The 25405-nt window shown below is 45.5% G+C and overlaps 1 protein-coding gene across 1 annotated transcript in view; it reads right to left on the bottom strand.

The window, feature by feature from the left end:
* LOC126234870 (MAP7 domain-containing protein 1-like) overlaps window positions 1-24658 on the bottom strand; it is a 49197-nt gene extending 24539 nt beyond the window's left edge. The window contains exons 1-3 of the mRNA XM_049943611.1: window positions 24641-24658; window positions 21469-22110; window positions 2481-2877 (exon numbers count right to left, since the gene is read on the bottom strand). Coding sequence (XP_049799568.1) covers window positions 2481-2877; window positions 21469-22110; window positions 24641-24658 — 1057 coding nt within the window. The remainder of the gene's footprint in view (window positions 1-2480; window positions 2878-21468; window positions 22111-24640) is intronic.
* Between the last annotated feature and the right edge of the window lie 747 nt (window positions 24659-25405).

Below are 25405 nucleotides of genomic sequence, written 5' to 3'. Positions count from 1 at the left end.
ACGCCCTGCATCCCTTCTCGCTTGACGTCTTCCGAGGTAGAAATGACATCTTGCAACGAGATAATTGCCTTTGTGACAAGGCCAGGATCGTGTTACAGTAATTTGAGAAGTATGATACTGAACTCATCTTGAAGTCTTGGCCACCAAATTCAGCTGATCTGAAGCAGGTGGAACGTGAGTGGGACGCTGTGAGTTGCCACAAACTACCGGCCCCTGATTAATGGGAACTGCGTGATTCCTGCATTGACATCTTCTGCCACATATCTTTGGAAATCTACTAGGCACTTGCCAAAAAGTTGCCGAATACGCTGTTAAGCAGTGTGTAAGCGTATTGTCATATCGCTCGCTTAGTCGACGAGTATCTTTGCCAGAGGCCGCCTTTCTGCAGAGTAGAGCACAGGACACGGAACTGTTATGTTGTGTTGTGGGTAGTTCTGCATGTGAGAGGCATTGTTAGTACGGAAGTTGAAGTGTTGCTACAAGTGCTATTACAGTAAAGTGATAATATATGCAAATGATTCAGAGGAAAGTGCGTCAAGAAGTAATTAAAAATGAGCAGTGCCGCCGATAACGCCCTGCGTGTCGCATAGCATCAATCATCCGCGCCGTGTTCGGTCTCTCGGAAAGAACTAACGTGAATCAGCAAAAATTAGTTACCATAAAAGAGTGCAAACAAGAGCCAGTGTCTTGTTGCGAGCGTGCGAACGTGAGTTCCATCATCGCGTTTCCGCATTATCAACAATCGCCCGCGTCGTGTCGGTTACGCGTACGCTCGTCTGAGTGATGTTGTGGACTGGTAACCATCCATTAATTGGGATAAACACTTATGAATTAGAATGTAAACAGCGCAACCTGCGATTTTCTTTTATGGTCTCAGAATATAGTTGTTCGTGTCAGACGTCGAACAGTGTTGGGTTTTAACGTTGAGTGGCTCCCCTAAACCCGGTTGCATATTTCGATAGATAATTTTAGGCAAGCCAGTAGCAGTGTGGAGCAGAACAGTACGACCGCCGCGGGGTTATCAGGTACGTGGTGTGGATAGAGCGCACGGTCATGTCGAAACGACAACCAGTTTAAGGTACTCCACCCATTTGTACTCCCGGGCATGTTACAACTGTCATAACGGTCTGGGTCATTAGTGTATGTTTCCCACTCTGCTTCGCTTAACATCGCCCGATTTCATTCATTCCGTTATCCTACTTTACAGGCACATTAATAAACGAAACGTAATTGAAGATAGGTCTAGGTACAGGGAAAAAGCGTTTCGCTTCGTGACCAAATTCGGTGTTATTTTTGGGTAAATGCGGTGTTGTTTTTTGCAAATTCGGTGTTTGTGCCAAATTTAATGTTGTTTTCTGGCAAATTCGGTGTTGTTTTTTAGACAAATTCATATTTCGCGTCAAGTTCCTTATTTCCTGCCAGAATCTGTGTTGTTTTCGCCAAATTATGTGTTTTTGTTTCCCCAAAAAAATGTTCAAATGTGTGTGAAATCTTATGGGGCTTAACTGCAACGGTCACCAGTCCCTAATCTTACACACTACTTAACCTAAATTATCCTAAAAACAAACACACACACCCATGCCCGAGAGAGGACTCGAACCTCCACCGGGACCAGCTGCACAGTCCATGACTGCAGCGACTTAGACCGCTCGGCTAATCCCGTGTGGCGTTGTTGCCCCAAGTTGGTGTTGTACCAAATTCTGGGTTTTCTTGCCGAATTTAGCGTTGCTTTTTTAATTCGGTGTTTGTTTCTTTTCTGACAAATTTGGTGTTTATTTGGTGTGGTTAGTTTGTTTTTTCAAAATCCGGTGTTGTCTTTTTTAGCAAATTTGATGTTTTTGCCAAATCTATGTTGCTTTTACCAAATTCGTTGTTGTTTTTATGGCACATTTGGTGACTTTTTAGCGAAACTCGGTGCTACTGTTTCTTTACCGAATCTGGAGCCGCTTTTTAACCAAAAAATAAGTTAGAAATTTCACAACACGTGGTAAAATTCGCTGATTTCACATTGTTGTTGTTGTTGTTGTGGTCTTCAGTCCTAAGACTGGTTTGATGCAGCTCTCCATGCTACTCTATCCTGTGCAAGCTGCTTCATCTCCCAGTACGTACTGCAGCCTACATCCTTCTGAATCTGTCTAGTGTATTCATCTCATGGTCTCCCTCTACGATTGTTACCCTCCACGCTGCCCTCCAATACTAAATTGGTGATCCCTTGATGCCTCAGAACATGTCCTACCAACCGATCCCTTCTTCTAGTCAAGTTGTGCCACAAACTCCTCTTCTCCCTAATTCTATTCAATACCTTCTCATTAGTTTTCCTCAAAAACCGCTGGTTTCGCGTTATTTTTCGCTAAATTTTCGTGCGACTTAAGACAGCACATAAAGTACCGTATTTAAAACGAACAAACTGTGTCTTGCACGAGGTAGAAGCTGCCTCCAGTTTTTAAAGTAAACAAGTTAGTCGAGTGGGTATACCGTACCTAACAGGTCGCTGTCGTCGTCGTCGTCGTCGTCTTCGTCCTCGTCGTCGAAGACGAGCCGCCTCCGAGCGCCTCTTCCTCCACTCCGCTCGGACGAGTACCACTGCTCCATCGACTGCTCCGGCGTCACCTGTTCGGGCGTCCTGTACTTGCCCAGCAGCGGGGACTCCTGCAGGTCCAGTGGCGGGGAGTCGTCCAGGAGGCTGAGGGGCCGAGTGTCGAAGGACGGGGGCGGCCGGTCGAAGACGGGCAGCGCCGGCGGCGGCAGCTCGCCGGGCGGTGACTCGTCGAACACGTCCACCTGGGCCTCCTCCAGGGGGCTCATCTGCGGGCCCGGCCGCAGCCGCGTCTTGTACCTGCGCCTCCTCTGCTTCAGCATCTCTCTTTCTGCGGCCAGCTGAAAATCGTTCGTTGCACTGTAGCAGTCGCGTCTAGTGCGACATCCGTCGTGTGAAACATCACTCGCGCCTTCCCCCTTACACATTCTGAAAGCTGAAAGCTGCTATAAATAAGCAGTTGCTAAATGAAACGCGTCTGCCACCCCCGCCCCCCCCCCAAATTATTTAAGTCCCTCCAGATCCTTGAGCGTCATGCACTCCGCCTCGCCTTCTGTATATGCCTCCCGTTCCCCACGTGGATCCTCTATGACCTCATTCCTTTCCCCCATCTGCTCCTACTCCTCGAACATATCCACATACACAACACCTCCCGCCGCCTCGATCCCCCTCACCCCCTGGTTGCTCCTCTCCTCTCCCGTCCCCACCCCCTGCCACGTCTTCACTGTTGTATCCCCCCTACCCTCCATCTCCACCATTCATCTCCTTTCCCGAGGTGGCTTCCATCAACTCCCCCTCCTGGATGATGCCCTCTCTCCCTCCATTTATCCCTCCTATCAACTCTGATCCTCACTCCCCCTCCTTTCCTCTGTCCTTTTCCTGGGCTCCCTCTCCCCCTGCCTTCCATCCTCTTTTTTCCCGACCTACCCTCTCTCTGCCCCCCTTCTCTCCCCCAAGTCCTTTTGCATTTCCCTCCTCTGCCTTTTCCCATTCCCTCCCGCGTCTGCCCTGCCCCTCCCCCCCCCCCCTTATGAGTCCTCTCCCTCCTTTGGTTCCCCCCCTTTTGGTTTGTCCTCTCCTCCCTCCTTGTTTTCCCCCTCATCTGTCCAGGTCCCCCCTCCCCCCCCCCCCACCATCTGCCCTCGGCCAGGGAGTGTCATCTTTGTGCCGACATTTGCGTGCAGTGTTTACAGTGAGTGTTCAGTGTTGTGTGTCTTTTCGGAAGTGTTGCGAACGGACATCATACAGTCGCTGGGTGTGGTTTTTTATCTCTTATGAACAGAAACCAGACTGTCGCCATGTTTTTAATTGTGTATCTCCTATGTTACTTGTCTGTTTCCTGTGTATTTTATTAGCATTGCCAATCCTTTGCTTTATGTTTTAACTTTCCACAATTTCCCGCCGTTTTACAATTTAAGTCACCGTTTTATCGCCTGCTTTTATTGTTTCTTCTCTTCTTCTTACGTTTTAAAAAGTCTGTAGGCTGTAGAGCAACGTACTAAGCTGCTGCCAGCCCGCCCCTTTGGGGGGAATCGAAATTCAATAAAGGAAAAAAAAATGAAACGCGTTTGTGAGTTAGAAGGCTGTAATGTATGTCGCCTGGCGATACTGTGAAATCTGTATTCTGCAACTTCTTTGACTTAAGATGCATGTAAATATTTCTCTCATTCTATAACTTCATGTAATCAGAAATATTTTGTAAATTCTTTTCTAAAAGTATGTTATTTTACCTTTCATATGTACGAGATTGTAATACATGGAACTGGTTCATCCTTAGAGAATGTAGTGTCCGTTACAGAAAAGCTGGAGGGAAGTCCCTGTGCAACAGAATAGGTTTACGTGGAAACGTAAAAGGTATGTACACTACTGGCCATTAAAATTGCTACACCACGAAGATGACCTCCTACAGACGCGAAATGTAACCGACAGGAAGAAGATGCTCTGATATCGCATCCGTGTTTGGCGACGTCGCGGTGAACGCACATTGGAAGCGTGTATTCGTCATCGCCATACCGGTGTATGACCCGGCGTGATGGTATGGCGTGCCATTGGTTACACGTCTCAGTCACCTCTTGTTCGCATTGACGGAACTTTGAACAGTGAACGTTACATTTCAGATGTGTTACGACCCGTGGCTCTACCCTTCATTCGACCCCTGCGAAACCCTACATTTCAGCAGGATAATGCACGACCGCATGTTGCAGGTCCTGTACAGGCCTTTCTGGATACAGAAAATGTTCGACTGCTGCCCTGGCCAGCACATTCTCCATATCTCTCACCAATTGAAAGCGTCTGGTCAATGGTGGCCGAGCAACTGGCTCGTCACAATACACCAGTCACTACTCTTGATGAACTGTGGTATCGTGTTGAAGCTGCATGGGCAGCTGTACCTGTACACGCCATCCAAGCTCTGTTTGACTCAACGCTCAGGCGTATCAAGGCCGTTATTACGGCCAGAGGTGTTTGTTCTCGGTACTGGTTTCTCAGGATCTATGCACCCAAATCGCGTGAAAATGTAATCACATGTCAGTTCTAGTATAATATATCTGTCCAATGAATACCCGATTATCATCTGCATTTCTTCTTGGTGTAGCAATTTTAATGGTTGGTTGGTTGTGTTGGGGAAGGAGACCAGACAGCGAGGTCATCAGTCTCATCGGATTAGGAAAGGACAGGGAAGGAAGTCGGCCGTGCCCTTTGAAAGGAACCATCCCGGCATTTGCCTGCAGCGATTTAGGGAAATCACGGAAAACCTAAATCAGGATGGCCGGACGCGGGATTGAACCGTCGTCCTCCCGAATGCGAGTCCAGTGTCTAACCACTGCGCCACCTCGCTCGGTAATTTTAATGGGCAGTAGTGTAGTATATGGTATCATAGATCGATACCACCCTCATTGGCGTCTCACAGTTGGCAACGAAAACGCCGTTATCGGTCGCGCGGGGACCCGGCGGATCCAGTGATGCACGTCCGCTGAGCCACACTGTCACCAGCCCTGACTATGAGCGCCCTCAGCCACTCTTCGACGCTTTTCAGTCTCAGTCAGCGTTCGAAAGTTTGCTCATGCATTAGTAGCTCGGCTCTCACACTAAACGATACTCTTTAGTGCTCTTTGTAATACCTGGATTTCATTGCTGTTTATTCTTTTGTACAGTTTCTGCACAACGCTTGTGGAAAGCTTTCTTTTTTTTATTCATCAGTCTTCTGACTGTTGATGCGGCCGGCCACAAATTCCTCTACTGTGCCAACCTCTTCGTCTCAGAGTAGCACTTGCAACCTGCGTCCTCAATTATTTCCTGGATGTGTTCCAATCTCTGTCTTCCACTACACTTTTTGCCCTCTACTGCTCCCTCTAGCACCGTGCAAGTCATTCCCTGATGTCTTAACAGATGTCCTATCATCCTGACCCTTCGGCGGCTTGTCAGTGTTTTCCCCATATTATTTCTTCTCCCAGTTTCCTTAGAACCTATAAGTTAAGGAAAACTTCTGTTTACTGCATTTATATGTTCGCTAATCATTTCTACTCCTGTCCATCTTCCCTAGGACGACAAATGTTGCACCACTTTGTAGTTTATCTCATCCTTAAATTAGAAGGAAGCTCAGCATTGGCCGTAATTTTGATGGTTTATTGACAGCAAAATCGATTTTCAATCGCATAGTGATCATCTTCAGTGCTGTAGTGTACAATTTAAATTCATAGGCACTAGTGTCAAGTTATTATCAGTAACCAAAACTATGAAACGATCACAATAACTCATTACAAGAAACCTATGATCATCACACAATTCTTGGAAAACTGATTAAATCATACACACTAATGATAATAAGAAACTTACAGATAATAAAACTCTTGTTGTAAAGGCAGGTAAAAATAAGAGTGTAGTAGTCATGTATGAGGATGATTATGTCAGAGTAACCTTGCAATCCTTTCATCAAAAAACACAAAATACCTGAATACTAACACTACATCTAAATAATATCAAACTTAGTTTAGGAAATTAAGAATTTCGAGTATCTTTTTTCAGATGCTGGTGTCTGAAATAGTTAAACATGAACCACTGACCTCCTAAACTAAGATCTCAGTGAAAAACTGGCTCAGTATTTCTCATTGTTAATTCAAGGAACTTTCCCGTGTATTGCTTGTGTAAGAAGCTTAAAGATATCCTCGTCAACTTTTACACCTTTGAAAACAACTTTTCCATCAGTAACCCCACAAGAACCTATTAATGGCACCACTGATTTGCGTATACCATGCGACACCAGATTTGCAGGCGTGGACACTGTGAACCTGTGCACAAATGAAACTGCTCATGATACCACTGAAACCGTAATATGCAGTTTGTTGGAAAACAAAGAACTTTACGAGGAAAAAATACTGGAACTCATAGCGATTTTAGAATGAATTGTAGCTCATAACTACTCATTCAACAAGCAAATCTGCTTGCAGCCAATGATTAACAGTGGGGAACAGCCTTCCAGGCCATTTACCTTATAGTTACGTTAATCATCTGAAAAATAAATTTTTCAGTGCCAATACTCATGTAAAACGTAAACAGATTTATTAAAAAAGGTTTGTTGATGACACTTCTTTAGTGATACAGTAGATGAAATTGTATCATTTACAAATGTCTTCAGTTACATGCACTGCAATATCGAATTCACCATTGAGCATCAGACAGACAGGGTTATCAGTTTTACGAGTATTAGGATAAGAAAGTGGAATCAAAAGCATGTTTTATAAATTCCTCGGAAACCCATAATAACATATTTAATTACAAATAATTCTTCATTAGATCAGCGTTAAACTGTATACATAAAACTCCCCTTAGCACACATGCCAAGGAGAATGAACTCAAATCACCTAAATAGCCTCTAAAATAATGGATACAATCCACAGATCATTAATCGCCTTCATAATCAAACTAAAGTGATAAAGTTACCCACAGTAATTCATGATCACCAGCAGGAAAGAAAAAATTCCCATGCATTCCCTTCCTAGGCATAGGCTCATGTTACTTGCAAATCTTTTCTGAAGGACAGGAGTTCAAAAAAGGTTACAAAGCGAGAAAACTGTGTGCCATAACACAGTACACAGGACCAAAATCACCAGACGCCTTGGAAAATTCACAGTTATTTGTGACAGTAGCCCCAGCTTTTATCTTGCCAAGGCCAGCAAAAGCTTTAACATGACAAATCGTGAACGCACATGCCTTAAGACTCTAAAATATAAATAAACCTGCACCGTCAATCACATGGATCAAGGTGGACGCACTGTTTCTAACATTAAAGGCAACTTATAGATATTAAATATCACTAAAAAAAGGTAAGCAAATGGACCTCCTCGAATAATAAGAAATGTACATTCATTCATATCTTCAATTCACCCAGTTCGTTCTAAATGAAGACGTGAAGCTAGCTGACAAATAATTTCAACACAATTTCTTGGACCTATTCACACAATTTACATAACATTGACCCCAACAATAATTAGAAATGTGAACAAAAATGTTCTCACTGCAACAAAAAAACACCTGCAGTACGTAACATTCTTAAAACTGCTACAGAATAAAATGAGCAAAGACTAAAATTAACATACTACATAGAGGCTCCCAGTAGCCTAACAACAAATATTTTTAGTTTTTAACATTTCTTAGAACATACTATAAATATAACTTGGATTTACTTATGTTTGAAATAACCTGTTTACAGTATTAGTATAATGTTAATCAGATATTGAGCAAATGTGTTGCCTTTCTCTCACCCTTCACCTTTTTAATTTTGTGTTTTATGTAACACACTACTCAGTAGGGGAGTTGCTGCTGTACACAAAACAGAAAGGACAAACGAAGAAGAAGTCTAATGTGAAGTCTACAGTATCGTCAATAGTCTCTGAACAAAATCTGAATAGCAAACCAAGAGAATAACCTAGAACAAGAATGTCGTTGTGTGCAAATAGGATGTCGGCAACTGGAAAGCTTCAGGTACTTAAACACAAGCCAGGGAACGAAAGCTCACTTTCCTCTTTGCCGACAGAGGGCCTTGGCATCTCACATGCTGTCCAAACCAAATCTTGTGTTGCCGTGAAACCATACGACTCTGAATGACCGACACTGTTGCGTTCATCTTGATATTGGTGTCCAAATCCGGCGATGATACTAAATCCTTCCCCCCTCTGATAGGCACATAGGGTCGAAAATGACCAGATCTGTGCTTTACCCACCGAGGCAAGAGGGAGCAATGTGCAGGAAGCCCTGCCAGTGCCTCCGACTGCATCTCAATCCCTGGAGTTTCCATCCCCATGGGACTTTGTTCATCCGCTGCCTGGTCCACTAGAGTCTGTGGCTGCTGCTGAACCATTGAGACTGTTGGCGAGGATAGTGTTGGGGGAAATGACTCAACCGCAATGGGATCGGTTGCCAGTCCTTCGCAGATTCAGTCATCAGTTGCTGCCACTACTAACAATGATGGCGTGGGCACGAGTTGTAATGGAACTGTGTCCGTGTCCAAAGCGCGAACCTAGGAGCGCCGGCAGTTGCCTGGAGCTCCCGAAATCATGGTCTCTACGAGTGGTGGGGCTGGAAGTCCCCTGCCTGATTCAAGGAGTGGGGATCGCTCCCGCATATGTCACGGCTGCCGTTGATTTCGGTGATGTAGCAGATGCTGCTGCCCGGCAGCGACATCAAACATTTGACACCCTTTGTGACTGAGGAATTTCTTCGTAGAAATATTTTCATCCTGAAGTTATGTGCCATGCTTTTACACATTTCAATGCTCTCTGATTAAGCTTATCGACTGGGATTGCTTGTACATTTAATGAAAACTATCCTAAATATCTCTGCACTTTTGCCGCCAGGATATATGATGGGGATATGGGTGCAGTCCACAAGGCCTAAATTCCAGGAAAACGTGATATTTGATAAAAACCACGCTGCGTTTTCGTCATGTTATTTTCTCCCGTAGGTATTTTCCTGAATTCTTTCTTCACTCAGGTGGCAAATATTGTCCTTGTAATCCATTGTCCTTGAGGACAACTCTGCAAGGCGTTGCTACATCTGTTTGAACAAATCACCAAATATCATCCGAAAGCTTCCTGTAGCATAAAATCTTAATGTTAGACGTAGTATGCACATTGGAGTTAGTGGCTGGTTTCTTTTCGTGGTTTCAGCAGATTCGTACTCCCTTAGTTCTAACAGCTGCGCAGTTATTTCTTTTTTAATCTTAAATGATTTATCACTTAATTTCAAGTATGAGTTCGCCCTTTGTCGTTCTCAGCAGGCACCTCGGAATACTCAGATATCTGCAAAGTAAAAGAAAGGGAACAATATTCGTGTAAGTTTCTTCCACACAGAATGCTGCCGCCGGCCGAAGTGGTCGTGCGGTTAAAGGCGCTGCAGTCTGGAACCGCAAGACCGCTACGGTCGCAGGTTCGAATCCTGCCTCGGGCATGGATGTTTGTGATGTCCTTAGGTTAGTTAGGTTTAACTAGTTCTAAGTTCTAGGGGACTAATGACCTCAGCAGTTGAGTCCCATAGTGCTCAGAGCCATTTGAACCATTTTAGAATGCTGCCCAGAACGCTCGGAAAACGGAAAGGGTTATGTGGATTCAGAACGTAGCGTTGTTGTAGCTATTTTTATGGTCAATAAAGCAGAGAAAGTAGTATCAAATGGAAAAAAATTCTTAAAATTCACATTGATTTGAACCTGAGTTCCTTGATACGAGCGATCAAACCGCAAGCTCTGGGCTACCAAAACAGTTGCTCAAGCGATGCCTGATAAATGACAATTTCCTGAAACAACTTACGTGTACTTACTTATTTCTCCTTTATTCATCACTGCTCATGCAGCTGCCATAGCAGTTCAGCCACGTGTTCGACAGTACAAAAATTAATATGCGTTGTATAGTCACTGCAAGTAGACCCCGAGGAAGAGGCATTCAGTCATTATTGATTGTTGTCAATATCAACACACGTAATTGTTCACGGCAAATATTTCGACTTTTCCTTTCTTACTCTGTTTCTGAGTGTCTATAAAATGCCTCAAAATAAATCACATATATTGTGCGACGTCTCCATGAATCGTTATGATAAAATTATTTTCTGCACTCATTACGTACGTACCTGGTAAGTCATGTAACCTAACCTCATAAATAAAAATAAAAAATTTCGAGCTTCAGCGGTGTGGGAGTGACGCACTTACGTATTTATGTGTTAATAATATTGTATTTGCACAAAACAAAAGTGTTGTTTGTAATGTCACTCCGTTATAAATTGGCCGGCCGGTGTGGCCGAGCGGTTCTAGGCGCTTCAGTCTGGAACCGCGCGACCACTACGGTCGCAGCTTCGAATCCTGCCTCGGGCATGGATGTGTGTGACGTCTTTAGGTTAGTTAGGTTTAAGTAATTCTAAGTTCTAGGGGACTGATGACCTCAGATGTTAAGTCCCATAGTGCTCAGAGCCATTTGAACCATCCATTATAAATTGACTATTACATTTGAACCTCACTTTGATCTGCGAATTTTCGTCAGTCAAAGCTGATCCTACTTCACCGCGATAAAATCTGGGATTAACATTTATACAACGCAGATTTCCGAGTTCAGCTTGATCTGAGGTCATTTTCTGTGTTAATCTAAGGTCAAATGCTGTGTATAGTCGGTCCTCAGAGTCTCAGAAGACCGTCGCCAGTATTTTACTGGCTAAGGGTGCGGCTTTGAACTTTTTCTTCGGAGGAGAAGTGGTGTGGCGCCTCTCCATGGATTGCCTTTTTGTTTCAGGTTAGAAGTGATGATCCCTTATTTCATCGGTTGTGACGATGTTCGACAGAAAATTATCACGATCACTCCCCAACAATACCGCACAGATAGTCCTTTATGGTCTTCTGTTAATTGCGAGGAACCTAGCGGGCACACACCTTGTGTAAGAGTGTGTCAGCACTGCAAACAGAGACGTCCAGTTGAGTAGCGAGGTATTTGATAGCGATCCGTCGAATGAGAGTGTCTGCATGTTCCAATATTGCCGGAGTCACAGCTGCGTGTCGCCGTCGGGCACGCGGGAGATCGAACGACCCTTCTGCAATGACGAGAGACTCCTTGCCCAACGATTCACCATGCTTTTGTTCACTGGCAAGCCTCCTTAGACATTCTGCAAGCGCCTATGAATATCTGCGATTCACTAGTTTCCCGCCAAAAGAAACTTAATAACAGCTCTCTACATGGAAAGCGCGCCCGTTACAGACGCCATTTTGAAGGTTGCGTGTGACGCCACCACCTATCGGTACTTCATGAAACTATAGGAGCTGAAGCGGGAATACTCCACGATGTCTGACAACAAATTACACATGTTTCAACCGAAACTAGCCGAGAAAAATGTGTTGCATTATTTACTGAACGCCCCACGTAATTACAGGGCTTTAATTATTGGTTTTCGATCAGAGAAAAATTTAATCCCGTCTCGCAAGTCAAAGTGAGGCTCGCGACTGTTATTTAGACTGGTTTTTGAAGTGTAGCAGTCCTGACAATGGAACCTCCCCATCGCACCCCCCTCAGATTTAGTTATAAGTTGGCACAGTGGATAGGCCTTGAAAAACTGAACACAGATCAATCGAGAAAACAGGAAGAAGTTATGTGGAACTATGAAAAAAATAAGCAAACTATACAGACTGTGTAGTCCATGCGCGAGATAGGTAACATTAAGGAAAACGTGATCTTAAGAGCGCCGTGGTCCCGTGGTTAGCGTGAGCAGCTGGGGAACGAGAGGTCCTTGGATCATGTCTTCCCTCGAGTGAGAAGTTAAATTTTTTATTTTCAGACAATTATTATCTGTCCATCCGTCCGTCCGATGCGATCACTTTTTTGGGAGTGATTATCACATCCACAAGAAAACATAAATCGAGCAAGGTAGAAGAATCTTTTTACTCATTCGCCAAGTGTACAAGTTAGATGGGTCGACAACATATTCCTGTCATGTGACGCACATGCCGTCACCAGTGTCGTATAGAATATATCAGACGTGTTTTCCTGTGGAGGAATCGGTTGACCTATGACGTTGAGATCAAATGTTTTCGGTTCCCATTGGAGAGGCACGTCCTTTCGTCTACTAATCGCACGGTTTTGCGGTGCGGTCGCAAAACACAGACACTAAACTTATTACAGTGAACAGAGACGTCAATGAACGAACGGACAGATCATAACTTTGCGAAAATAAAGAAAGTAAACTTTTCACTCGAGGGAAGACTTTGCTCACGCTAACCACGGGACCACGGCGCTCCAGTCCTCGCAATATCCCTGATGTTGCCTATCTTGTGCATGGACTACTCAGTTTGTATATTTTGCTTATTTTTTTCATAGTTCCACACAACTTCTTCCTGTTTTTTCGATTGATCTGTGTTCAGTTTTTCAAGGCCTATCCACTGTGCCAACTTATAACTAAATCTGAGGGGGGTGCAATCGGGAGGCTCCCTTGTGAGAATTAAGCCTTGTCCCGCAGTGAATGTTTGCAACTAAATCTGTGGAGCAGTATGACACACAATTTGTCTCGGACGCTGCACACCGCTAAGAGTACATGGATTCTGGCTACTACAGGGAGCCGGCACATGTGGCCGAGCGGTTCTAGGCGCTTCAGTCTGGTACCGCGCGACCGCTACAATCGCAGGCTCGAATCCTGCCTCGGGCATGGATGTGTGTGATGTCCTTAGGTTAGTTAGGTTTAAGTAGTTCTAAGTTCTAGAGGACTGATGACCTCAGATGTTAAGCCCCATAGTGCTCAGAGCCATTTGAACTTTTTTTTTGCTACAGGGAATGTAATTTCTAGTGACGCCACCGCAGTTGCGAGCACGAGTTCGTTGGTTGGGGGTGGGACGATGGGGTGGAGGGGGGGGGAGCGGTTGGTGCAGTGTGTGTGGGGGGGGGGGTGGGGTGGGGGGGGGGGCGTTTGGCGGAGCGCAGATTAAGGTTGGTTGGTTGCTTTGGGGAAGACCAGACAGCGAGGTCATCGGTCTCATCGGATTAGGGAAGGAAGTCGGCCGTGCCCTTTGAAAGGAACCATCCTGGCATTTGCCTGGAGCGATTTAGGGAAATCACGGAAAACCTAAATCAGGATGGCCGGACGCGGGATTGAACCGTCGTCCTCCCGAATGCGAGTCCAGTGTCTAACCACTGCGCCACCTCGCTCGGTCGCAGATTAAGGTCATCATTTCCTTGTTCAGGGTGTAATCCATCTGACATCAGCGTGAAATTTGATCGAATTTTTATGTAAGTGTGGTAAAATCAAGGCTCTCAAAACGATATTGATGCCACAAATAAGCAGTCGCTTAGAGACGGGAAAAAAAATTTGGTTGGTGCATACGTTCGTGGCGTTTTTGTTTTGCATGTTGATATTCCGGTCGTTGTGAGTTTCTTTATCGATTGTCATTTTTTATTTGTATTCCACTGCTGCAGTTTGAGTTTAAATATTATCACTTTGTCATTTGGAGATAGTGGGTGGAGCTGTGGACGCTAGAAAATGGCGTGCGATGTGGATAAATCGGAACATTTCCATCATATCGCCTGTTTGAGTTCAGCAGAGGGAAGACAGAAGCGGAGGCAGCCAGAAATATTTGCGAAATGTATGGGGATAATTCTATTGGACAGAGCACGGCAAGAAAATGGTTTTCTCATTTTGAGGAGGATCGTTTTGACATTAGAAACTCTTCATGTTCAGGAAGATCGACGGTGTTTGATGAAGATCATTTAAACGCATTAATCCACGATGATCCACGTCAGCGGACTCGAGAACTGGCAAATTTGATGAACTGTGATCATTCCACCATCGCGCGACATTTGTAAGCATGCTGTAAGCCAAAATCACAGAAATCAGGTGGTGCCCATATTTGCATCTCTGCTTGCTCGTCACCAACTAGCTCGTGAACAACACCGATCATTCCGATCCTGTACAGTTTCTGGTGACGAGAAATGATGTCCTTATGCTACATAAGGAAGAGAAAGGAATGGTTGAGCCCATACAAAGCAGCAACGCCCCGTACAAACACCTTCACCCATCCGCGAAAGATAATGTTATGCATCTGATGCAACAGCGACGGTGTACTGTGCAGCGAATTGCTTCCCCAGGGTGTAAGCACCAATCCTGGCATTTATTGTCAACAACTGACACCTCTTGCAGACGCAGTCCAAGAACAACGACCAGGGAGACTGCGTGAAGTGATGTTACTCCATCATAACGCTCGGCCGCCTTCTGCTAGTTTGGCAAAAACGCTATACAGGAGTTGGGAAGACATTCCGCACCCACCTTATTCCCCTTATCTTGCGCCCTCAGATTTTCACCTTTCCGCTCTCTACCGAACAATCTTCAAGGAACTTCCTTTCCGGATGAAAATGCACCCCAAACATTGCTCGACGAGTTCTTCGCCTCAAACCACGTGATTTCTACAGTCGCGAAATAGAAAAGCTACCCCAGCTTTGGCAGACTGTTGTAAAGAGTGAAGGAGAATATGTTATTTGTGGTGTCACCGCCAGACACCACACTTGCTAGGAGGTAGCCTTTAAATCGGCCGCGGTCCGTTAGTATACGTCGGACCCGCGTGTCGCCACTATCAGTGATTGCAGACCGAGCGCCGCCACACGGCAGGTCTAGAGAGACTTCCTAGCACTCGCCCCAGTTGTACAACCGACTTTGCTAGCGATGGTTCACTGACAAAATACGCTCTCATTTGCCGAGACGATAGTTTAGCATAGCCTTCAGCTACGTTATTTGCTACGACCTAGCAAGGCGCCATTATCAGTTACGATTGATCTTGTGAATCATGTGCCGTCAGACAGACGTTCACCATTAATGGATTAAAGTTAAGTATTCCACCAGCTACGTCCGTTTTTCTAAATTCTAATTTCCTTGTCCTGTTCCAGACCTCATGCCAGCCTGCGTGAGCTAAAACGCGTGCCTTTTCGGCCTCCTTCTAGTAACACGGTGTTGGCTCTCCTGCCAACCAAAACATTATTGACGACTGAAGTCTCTGTTATGTGTATCTGTTGTGTTTATTAAAGTTAGAATCATTAAGGTCTGGCTTCCATTCTAGTGCTACACAAAGAGGAACTTCTAAAAATGTAAAATGTGTTGCGGCAGGAAAAAGGGTTAACACCATCTAAAACTAAGTAAAAAACAAGGTGGAAGAGGGACGACCAGCGCTGCTGGCGGAGCAGGTTCAGTGGGTCAGCTCCCTAGTCCTCAATTGGTGGAAATCAGCAGAAGTCACAAGGCTTCGGCCATCAGTCATTTGTTTATGGTTATAACCGTGTTAGTTAACTGACAGTAGTGTGTAAGATAGCCATTGTCGTCTGCCTGTATTACTATGTTGTACTGCGCTCTGTTTCGTTCTGTTTCCTTTCCGTGTGATAAGTGAACATAATTGTTGCTGTCGGTTGTCCTCATATTGCTGCCATCTGCCGAGTGTGCCTTGCAGCTGTGAATACTCTGTCACGGTCAGCTACATCGCCCGATCTCTCCCCAATCGGTAATGTGAGGTGTTATAAAGCCCGCATCAGGACTCCACTTCTACCCACCAATCTGCGGGGACTGCACGCTCATGTGCAAGCGACATGGGATGGAGTATCAAAGGAGTACATCCGAGACTTGTAAAAGTCTACACCACGACGTCTGGAAGCTCATATTTACAATCACGGAGAGCTGATGTCACATTAACGTTTTGTGGTTGTGTAGCGCAATAAATGTTGGTCCTTTACACTCGAACGCGTAATCATTTTGTATGCATAGTACCATCAAACTGACTGCCAACAATGATCGCAATGCACCTTGTCCTTGTAGGTGCGGCTCGTTTTATGACAAACCTAAATTGGGATGGTTGCATGCGGGTTTGAACCGTCGTCCTCTATAATGCGTGTCCAGTGTGCTAACTACTGGCAATAATGGTTGACACTGCCGGAGCATTCGATAATCTCTGGCAGCCAGCAATGTTTCAGAGGTTAAGACATCTGGAGGTACCGCAATCACTGTACAACAGTTTCCTTGACTACTGTGAAGACCGAATAGTCGAATGGCAGATGGACAGTCGGAAAGTAATTAAAAGGATTACCAAAGGCTGTCCTGGAACATAACAATCGAACCCCTTCTAGAACTTCTGGATGGGGATGACAGGTCAGACGGAACTGTCGTCTACGCAGATGACCTATCAGTTGTAGTCACTGCAAATAACAGGGCCCAGTTAGAAGAGAAAGCCAGCGGGATACTACAGACAATTACACAATGGTGTCACAGCAATAAACTCAGTAAACTCATGATAGCCGAAAACAAAACAACATACACATTACTGAAAGGACCATTCCAAAGGAATCCTTCTGTTAAACTTGGGGACACAAACATCAAACGAGCGCACGTTACGCGTTATCTGGAGTACGCATAGATGAAAAATTGAATTTCCACGAACACATAAAGTACACAAACTGATGAGGCTAAATTCAAAACAGTACAGACTACCTTTACCAGTCATACGGACATACCACTGTGCGCTCTTCGAATCAGTACTCAGCTTCGCAGCTAGCACGTGGGCACAAAGACTGAACCTGGTCACCATTAAAGCATCGGACAGACGAGGGCAAAGAAATGTCCTGCTTAGGCTATCTGGAGCCTTCAGCACCATCTCAGTGGATGCACTGTTGTGGTGCTCGGAATATGCCCCATAGATACCACGATCAAATACAGAGCTGCAAGGTACTGGTTAGAGATGGGGAGACTAGATAAGGTACACACAATAGCTGGTGTACCAATACAGACGACACGTCACCTTAAAAGTTGGGGTTTGGATACATGGCAAGGTGAGTGGGATGTAGCTGATACGGGACGTCGACTGCACGACTTCCTCCCTGACATCAGGGAGCGGTTGAGAATGAAACATATACATCCCACAACGGTATGGTACATTTCTTAACCGGACACGGACCTCATCCCACGCACTGAAACCCTGAGACTGAGGCAGATACCTACATGCACATGCAGGGAAGAAGGTTCCCCAGAACACACTGTCTTTTTCTGAGGGCAATACGTGAACAATAGACATACACAATACTTACACTGATGAGAAAAAGACATAGATACATACACAGCTATAAGAGGGGAAGAACCACGGGCACAGTTAAACGTGTTGACAAACAGTATATCAAAAACAACACACGAAGAGCACCTGCAGACACGACATAACAGATATGCCTATGTGCAACGTAACAACAAGCTCCAGAGGGTGGACAGCGAAAACAATCACAATGAGGAGTAACAGGAGGAGGAAGACGAGGCGTGGCAGTAAATAAGCATAAGGAGCTGGTGATCTAGCCAAGAAATCACCCAATCCTGTACGAGGATGGGCACCGAAAGTTAATACATAGGACTAGTAATAAATAGGATTAGTAATACTATTTCTCCACTAATAACCATTTGTGTGTGTGTGTGTGTGTGTGTGTGTGTGGTTCTATATGTGTGTGATTGGCGGTCAACAGCTGAAAGAAACCATACTGAAGTAGCCACCGTCAGTCACAATCGGTAAAGGTACTAACAAATCTCTCCTCTATCCTATCATCTTTTTATACACTTCTCTTAGCATATACTGGGTGATCAAAATGTCAGTATAAATTTGAAAACTGAATAAATCACGGAATAATGTAGATAGAGAGGTACAAATTGACACACGTGCTTGGAATGAGATGGGGTTTTATTAGAACGAAAAAAATACAAATGTTCAAAAAATGTCCGACAGATGGCGCTTCATCTGATCAAAATAGCAATAGTTAGCATAACAAAGTAAGACAAAGTAAAGATGATGTTCTTTACAGGAAATGCTCAATATGTCCACTATCATTCCTCAACAATAGCTGTAGACGAGGAATAATGTTGTGAACAGCACTGTAAAGCATGTCCGGAGTTGTGGTGAGGCATTGGCGTCGGATGTTGTCTTTCGGCATCCCTAGAGATGTCGGTCGATCACGATACACTTGCGACTTCAGGTAAACCCAAAGCCAATAATCGCACGGACTGAGGTCTGGGGACGTGGGAGGCCAAGCATGACGAAAGTGGCGGCTGAGGACACGATCATCACCAAATGACGCGCGCAAGAGATCTTTCACGCGTCTAGCAATATGGGGTGTTTTTTTTTTTGTTCTAATAAAATAAATAAGTTTTAAAATTTATACTGACTTTTTGATCACCCAGTAGTATATATATATATATATATATATATATATATATATATATATGTGTGTGTGTGTGTGTGTGTGTGTGTGTGTGTGTGTGTATATATATATACAGGGTGAGTCACCTAACGTTACCGCTGGATATATTTCGTAAACCACATCAAATACTGACGAACCGATTCCACAGACCGAACGTGAGGAGAGGGGCTAGTGTAATTGGTTAATACAAACCATACAAAAATGCACGGAAGTATGTTTTTTAACACAAACCTACGTTTTTTTAAATGGAACCACGTTAGTTTTGTTAGCACATCTGAACATGTAAACAAATACGTAATCAGTGCCGTTTGTTGCACTGTAAAATGTTAATTACATCCGGAGATATTGTAACCTAAAGTTGACGCTTGAAACCTCCGACGTTCAGTTGCGTGTTGTAACAAACACGGGCCACGGTCGGCGAGCAGCATCTGCAGGGACATGTTTACGATGACGACCGTGCTTACGAGTATGGCTGTAGTGCACTGTTGTGGTTTGGTCTAGCTGTCGCAGTGCCCGCATGTAGCGCTTGCTGCTATTGTTATTCTGCATTCGTCTCCGCACGCAGACCAACTGTAGTACACCGTGTTACCAGACGTCTGTGATAGTGTAGTGTTGTAGGAACTGTGAGCATGGTGTTTTCGAACTCTGAAAAGGCGGAGATGATACTCATCTATGACGAGTCTCGACGAAATGCAGCTGAAGCCTGCAAGTTGTATGCAGAACGGTACCCGGACAGAGAGCATCCAACGTGCCGCACATTGCAAAACATCTACCGCCAACTGTATGCAACAGGTATGGTCGTAGCACGCAAACGGGTCCGTAACAGGCCCGTCACAGGAGAAGCGGGTGTAGTTGGTGTGTTAGCTGCTGTTGCCATGAACCCACACATGAGTACACGGGACATTTCGAGAGCCGCTGGACTGAGGCAAAGTAGTGTCATGCGCATACTGCATCGTCACCGCTTTCACCCGTTTCATGTGTCGCTTCATCAGCAATTACATGGTGATGACTTTAATCATCGAGCGCAATTCTGTCAATGGGCATTAACAGAGAATGCGTTGCAGTTCTACCTGTTTACCGATGAAGCGGGTTTCACAAACCACGGGGCAGTGAATCTACGGAACATGCATTACTGGTCCGTGGACAATCCTCGCTGGCTCAGACAGGTAGAGCGACAGCGACCGTGGACTGTAAATGTATGGTGCGGAATCATTGGCGACCACCTCATTGGTCCTCACTTCATTTCAGGGGCCCAAACAGCTGCAACATACATCGCGTTTCTACAGAATGATCTGCCAACATTGCTCGAAAGTGTCCCACTGGAAACGCGTCGACGTATGTGGTATCAGCATGATGGTGCACCTGCACATTCCGCAATTAACACTAGGCTGACCCTTGACAGGATGTTCGACGGGCGTTTCATAGGACGTGGAGGACGCATAAATTGGCCAGCCCGTTCTCCTGATCTTACACCTCTGGACTTCTTTCTGTGGGATACGTTAAAGGAGAATGTGTACCATGATGTTCCTACAACCCCAGAGGATATGAAACAACGTATTGTGGCAGCCTGCGGTGACATTACACCAGATGTACTGCGGCGTGTACGACATTCATAACGCCAGAGATTGCAATTGTGTGCAGCAAATGATGGCCACCACATTGAACATCTATTGGCCTGACATGTCGGGACACACTCTATTCCACTCCTTAATTGAAAACGGAAACCACGTGTGTACGTGTACCTCACCCCTCATGGTAATGTACATGTGCGTCAGTGAAAAAGACCAATAAAAAGGTGTTAGCATGTGGACGTAATGTGCTGTTCCAGTCTCTTCTGTACCTAAGGTCCATCACCGTTCCCTTTGGATCCCTACGTAATTCGGTGCTCTCCGATACACACGATCGAACAGCGGAGGAGTGGTACTCAAGCGTCAACTTTAGGTTACAATATCTCCGGATGTAATTAACATTTTACAATGCAACAAACGGCACTGATTACGTATTTGTTTATATGTTCAGATGTGCTAACAAAACTAACGGGGTTCCATTTAAAAAAACGTAGGTTTGTGTTAAAAAACATACTTCCGTGCATTTTTTTATGGTTTGTATTAACCAATTACACTAGCCCCTCTCCTCACGTTCGGTCTGTGGAAGCGATTCGTCAGTATTTGATGTGGTTTACGAAATATATCCAGCGGTAATGTTAGGTGACTCACCCTATATATATATTGTTTTGTTTTACATATCTACAACATTTAGAAAGAATAATGCTTTTCAAAATAGCAATAATTTACAGTTGATATATATATATATATATATATATATATATATATATATATATATATATATATATATATACTGACGTTTTGATCACCCAGTATATATATATATATCAACTGTAAATTATTGCTATTTTGAAAAGCATTATTCTTTCTAAATGTTGTAGATATGTAAAACAAAACAAAAGAAAACCGCAAAAAAATTAAAAACGAAAATTGTAAGATGTACGACCTGGTTTAAAACATCAGGTAACAGGTCTATAATTTGGCAATAAATAAATAAAAATTCTGTCACCTCGCTCGGTCTCAGAAAAAATGAACCAGTTCAACTGTCCGTACGTCGTCCACCGACGTTATCCGATTGCAGAGGAAAGGAACATTTCAGTACGTCGTACATTCCTCAGTGTAGAAGTGTTAGCGAAGAGGCGAGACTCACCCTGGCTTCGGCAGCCGCGTACGGCTGGTAGGCCTCGAGCCTGCTGCGCCGCCAACATTCGGCGATGCCGACGGCCGCGTGCCACTGCGCCTCGTTCGTGATCTCCGCCCTGGCCCTCGCCAGCAGGTTGTCCATCTGCGCCCGGAGCATCATGTCACGCTCCTCCATCAGCATCTCCTCGACGGCCTCCAGCGTCATGTTGTACTCCTCGCGCTTCTCCTGGAACTCGCGGATCGCATTCTCCCGCTGGATCGCCATCATCCTCTTGCGGTAGTCGGCGGCCGCCTCGACCCTCTCGACCTGCTCCAGCCAGCGCTGCTCCGTCGCCGCGCGCCTCCGCTCGCCCACGCGCCGCAGCTGCTCGTCCGGTGTGTCCGGGTGGGCCGCGAGTGAGGCCGCCCACTGGGCGCGCAGCGCCGCGCGCGCCGCCGCCTCCACGTCCGACTCCCCGGACATCAGCATACCGCGCAGGTCCTCCGGCTCCCCCTCGAGCATCTCGAACGCCGGGCACGGAGCGGGAGCGCACGGCGCCGGGGGGCACGGAGGCGGGCGGCACGGGGGCGGAGACGGGGACCGCGCCCGCGCGCACGGCGGAGGCGGAGACGGCGAGCGCGCGCACGGCGGAGGCGGAGACGGCGACCTCTGCACGCGTTTCGCGTTAACAGGCAGGCCGGTTGCATTCCGACGGTGAAAAATAGTTATTTAAGGCCTTGTTTGTCTGGAACTCGGAAAAAAATTATTATTATTAAATGTGTGTGAAATCTTATGGGACTGTCGTGTACATAGTTCCGCGTAGTCAGCGCGTACACAACTTTCCCACTAGAGCGCGCCCTGCTAAGCACAACAGCGCAGGCGCAGCGCTCGTCCGTCTCCGCACTACGAGATGGCGCTGCCTTAGAGACGGACCAAATTCTGCTTCCGCCGATCCGCTTATTAATGTGTAACGCAGCCATTGAGATTGCTGCTAACGTAGAACCTTTTCTCCTGCTGCGCCGCCACGCGTCGACAATACCGACAGATAGGCACGTAGAACCGTTTCTCTTCTTGGATCACACTCACGCAGTGATACGTGAACGCGCGAGCTACGAGGTCTATCCACAAAGTACATTACGTTTGCGTTTGTGTCCGTTAGGGGCGGGACTAGCGCGGCCATCTCGGTGGCATGGCATTCCGCCGCTCAGTCGGCATCCTGCCGTGTTAGTGAGAGGTTCGTGCTGTACTCCGTTGAGTTACTGTGACAGTTTGAAATGTCAGCGTTAATTGAAAATGCCACTAAGTGTGAAGTGCGTGCTGCAATAAGGTTTCTGACTGCAAAATACCGTACACCGATAGAAATCTTATGCTTTGTGAAGTGTATGGGGACAACATAATCACTGAAGGTGGAGTGCGTCAATGGGTCATAAAATTTGAAAATGGTCAAACTAACGTTCACGACGAAGAGCGAAGTGGAAGACCCAGCATAGTGACTGCCGAACTTGTCGATGCCGCGGTCCGTGAAAACCATAATTTCACAATAACGGAACTCTCTATGAGTTTTCCACAAATTTCACGAAGTTTGTTGCACGAAATCATTACCGAAAAGCTTGGTTACCACAAGTTTTGTGCAAGATGGATACCAAAAATCTTGACAGAGATTCACAAAAATCAGCGAATGGCTGCAGCATTAACGTTTTTGGGAGCTTACGAGAAAGATGGCGACTCATTACTCGATCGCATCGTTACTGGTGACGAAATATGGGTTGAGCATGTGAACTGCGAGACAAAATTGCAGTCAATGCAGTGGGGGCACACAAATTCCCCCCAATTCCCATGCATGCAGTCAATGTCGGCAAGGAAGGTGATGGCGACTGTCTTTTGGGACAGAAAAGGTGTGATTTTTGTGGATTTCCTGGAAAGAGGCACTACAATAAACTCTCAAAGGTATTGCCAAACTCTGCACAACCTCAGAAGAGCAATACAAAACAAGCGCAGGGGAAAGTTGGGCTCAAAGATCTTGCTGATTCACGACAACGCCCGGGCCCACACGGCAAATGCCATTCGTGAAGTTCTCGAATCTTTGAAGTGGGAGTTGTTTCCTCATCCGCCGTACAGTTCCGACCTGGCACCGAGTGACTTCCACTTTTTCCCAGCAAAGAAGAAGTGGTTGGCTATGCAGCGTTTTGATGGCGACGCACAGCTTCAAGAAGAGGTAACCACGTGGTTGAAGGCGCAGGCTGCCGAATTTTATGACGAAGGAATTTCCAAGCTCGTCCATCGTTACGATAAGTGCCTTAATTTAAATGGCAACTATGTAGAAAAGTAGTATTTAAGTGTGGCTTTCATCTGTATATAATAAAAAAAATTCCAATACTTTATTTATTTTTAATTCCAAAACGTAATGTACTTTGTGGATAGCCCTCGTATTATAACGAGTGTACAGAACTCCGATTAGTCAGTCTGCATTTGTCTGTACCAGTCTGTATGAGTTCTACATTTGTCTGTACCAGTCTATAGTCAAGTTTCAGTCTGCACCTAATAAAATTACCATATTCCTGTACATAGCCATGAAGATAAATGTACAGACACTTTTGTCAAGTATTAGAGATATATGTGAGAATAAGATTAACGTACCAATACCAAAGGAACTTCAGATTGTCAATTGTAAATAGCATCCAGAACCAAGTTAAGTAATTTTCATGCTTATTATTTTAATAAATGTGTATGAAAATTAATCAAGTTCTGTTTAATGTTGGTCACCGTCAATCTGCTACTCTAACCGTGAAAGTGGCATTTCTATCGTCTGACCTAATGACAGAAGATAAACAAGCCACAATAAGACCACGAGACATATTGCTGACACTCGCCCACTTCGTTAGAGCGACAAGTCAAATAATCTGATGGTGTGTGTACTGAAGGTCTTACAGTACGCACACCATAGGGACTTAACTGCTAAGGTCATCAGCCCCTAAGCTTATACACTACTTAACCTAAATTATCCTAAGGACAAACACACACGCCCATGCCCGAGGGAGGACTCCAACCTCCGCCGGGACCAGCCGCACGGTCCGTGACTGCAGCCCCCTAGACCGCTCAGCTAACGCGGCGCGGCCGGAACTTGGACTCTCTACAGCAATTGTTGCCAATCCTTCTGAGACCACAAGCTTTGGATGTAATCAGGTATTAGATACCAAACCTTCTCCCACCACACCATTGTCAATGGAAATGACCGTATGGCATCGTTGGCCAGGACGCCACATCTACGGAAGTTCGGCCGCCAAGTGCAAGTATTATTTCAGTCGACGCCACATTAGGCGACTTGCGCGCCGGTGATGAGTATGAAATAATGGTGAGGACAACACGACATCCAGTCCACGAGCGGAGAAAATCTCAGACCCAGCCGGGCATCGAACCTGGGCCCTCTGTACGGGAGGTGAGCACATTACCACCCAGCTAAGCAGGCGGACACCATTGTCAATATTAACGCCTAACTAATCTGCAGAATGAAAAAAATTTCTAAGATAACGAAAGATCAAAGATGTCTAGATTTTTTAGATGTTCTATTAAACCATGAACTAATGAACCATTGGGATAATTAGTACTGTTTCCTTCAAACACCCGCCCTTTATAGAATGACGCAATTCTCAGTAAACTGCATATGGTACCTACAACTCCTTCCCAGAAAACACTAACTCTCGTATCACAAATCAATATCACGCCACGGGCATCAAAGTTGGCAACGGAATTGCAAGTTTCCTTCAGATGCCGATACGGGCCGTGGAGGATCTGGCGGACCCGATGGTGCGTGACCTCCAGTTCCCAGCGGCTCCGTGCTGCGAGCGTCCCTTCCCACCGCAATACAGCATAGTTGATGGCAGCCGCACAGCTCACTCGTAATCGGAACCACTTCTCTATGTGATGCTAGGTGGACACTGCCTACTTGCGGCTCCGACCCCATCAT

Source organism: Schistocerca nitens, chromosome 2 (genome assembly GCF_023898315.1).
Source record: "Schistocerca nitens isolate TAMUIC-IGC-003100 chromosome 2, iqSchNite1.1, whole genome shotgun sequence".
NCBI classification, from domain to species: domain Eukaryota; kingdom Metazoa; phylum Arthropoda; class Insecta; order Orthoptera; family Acrididae; genus Schistocerca; species Schistocerca nitens.
This window is presented reverse-complemented; position numbering and strand designations above follow the sequence as displayed.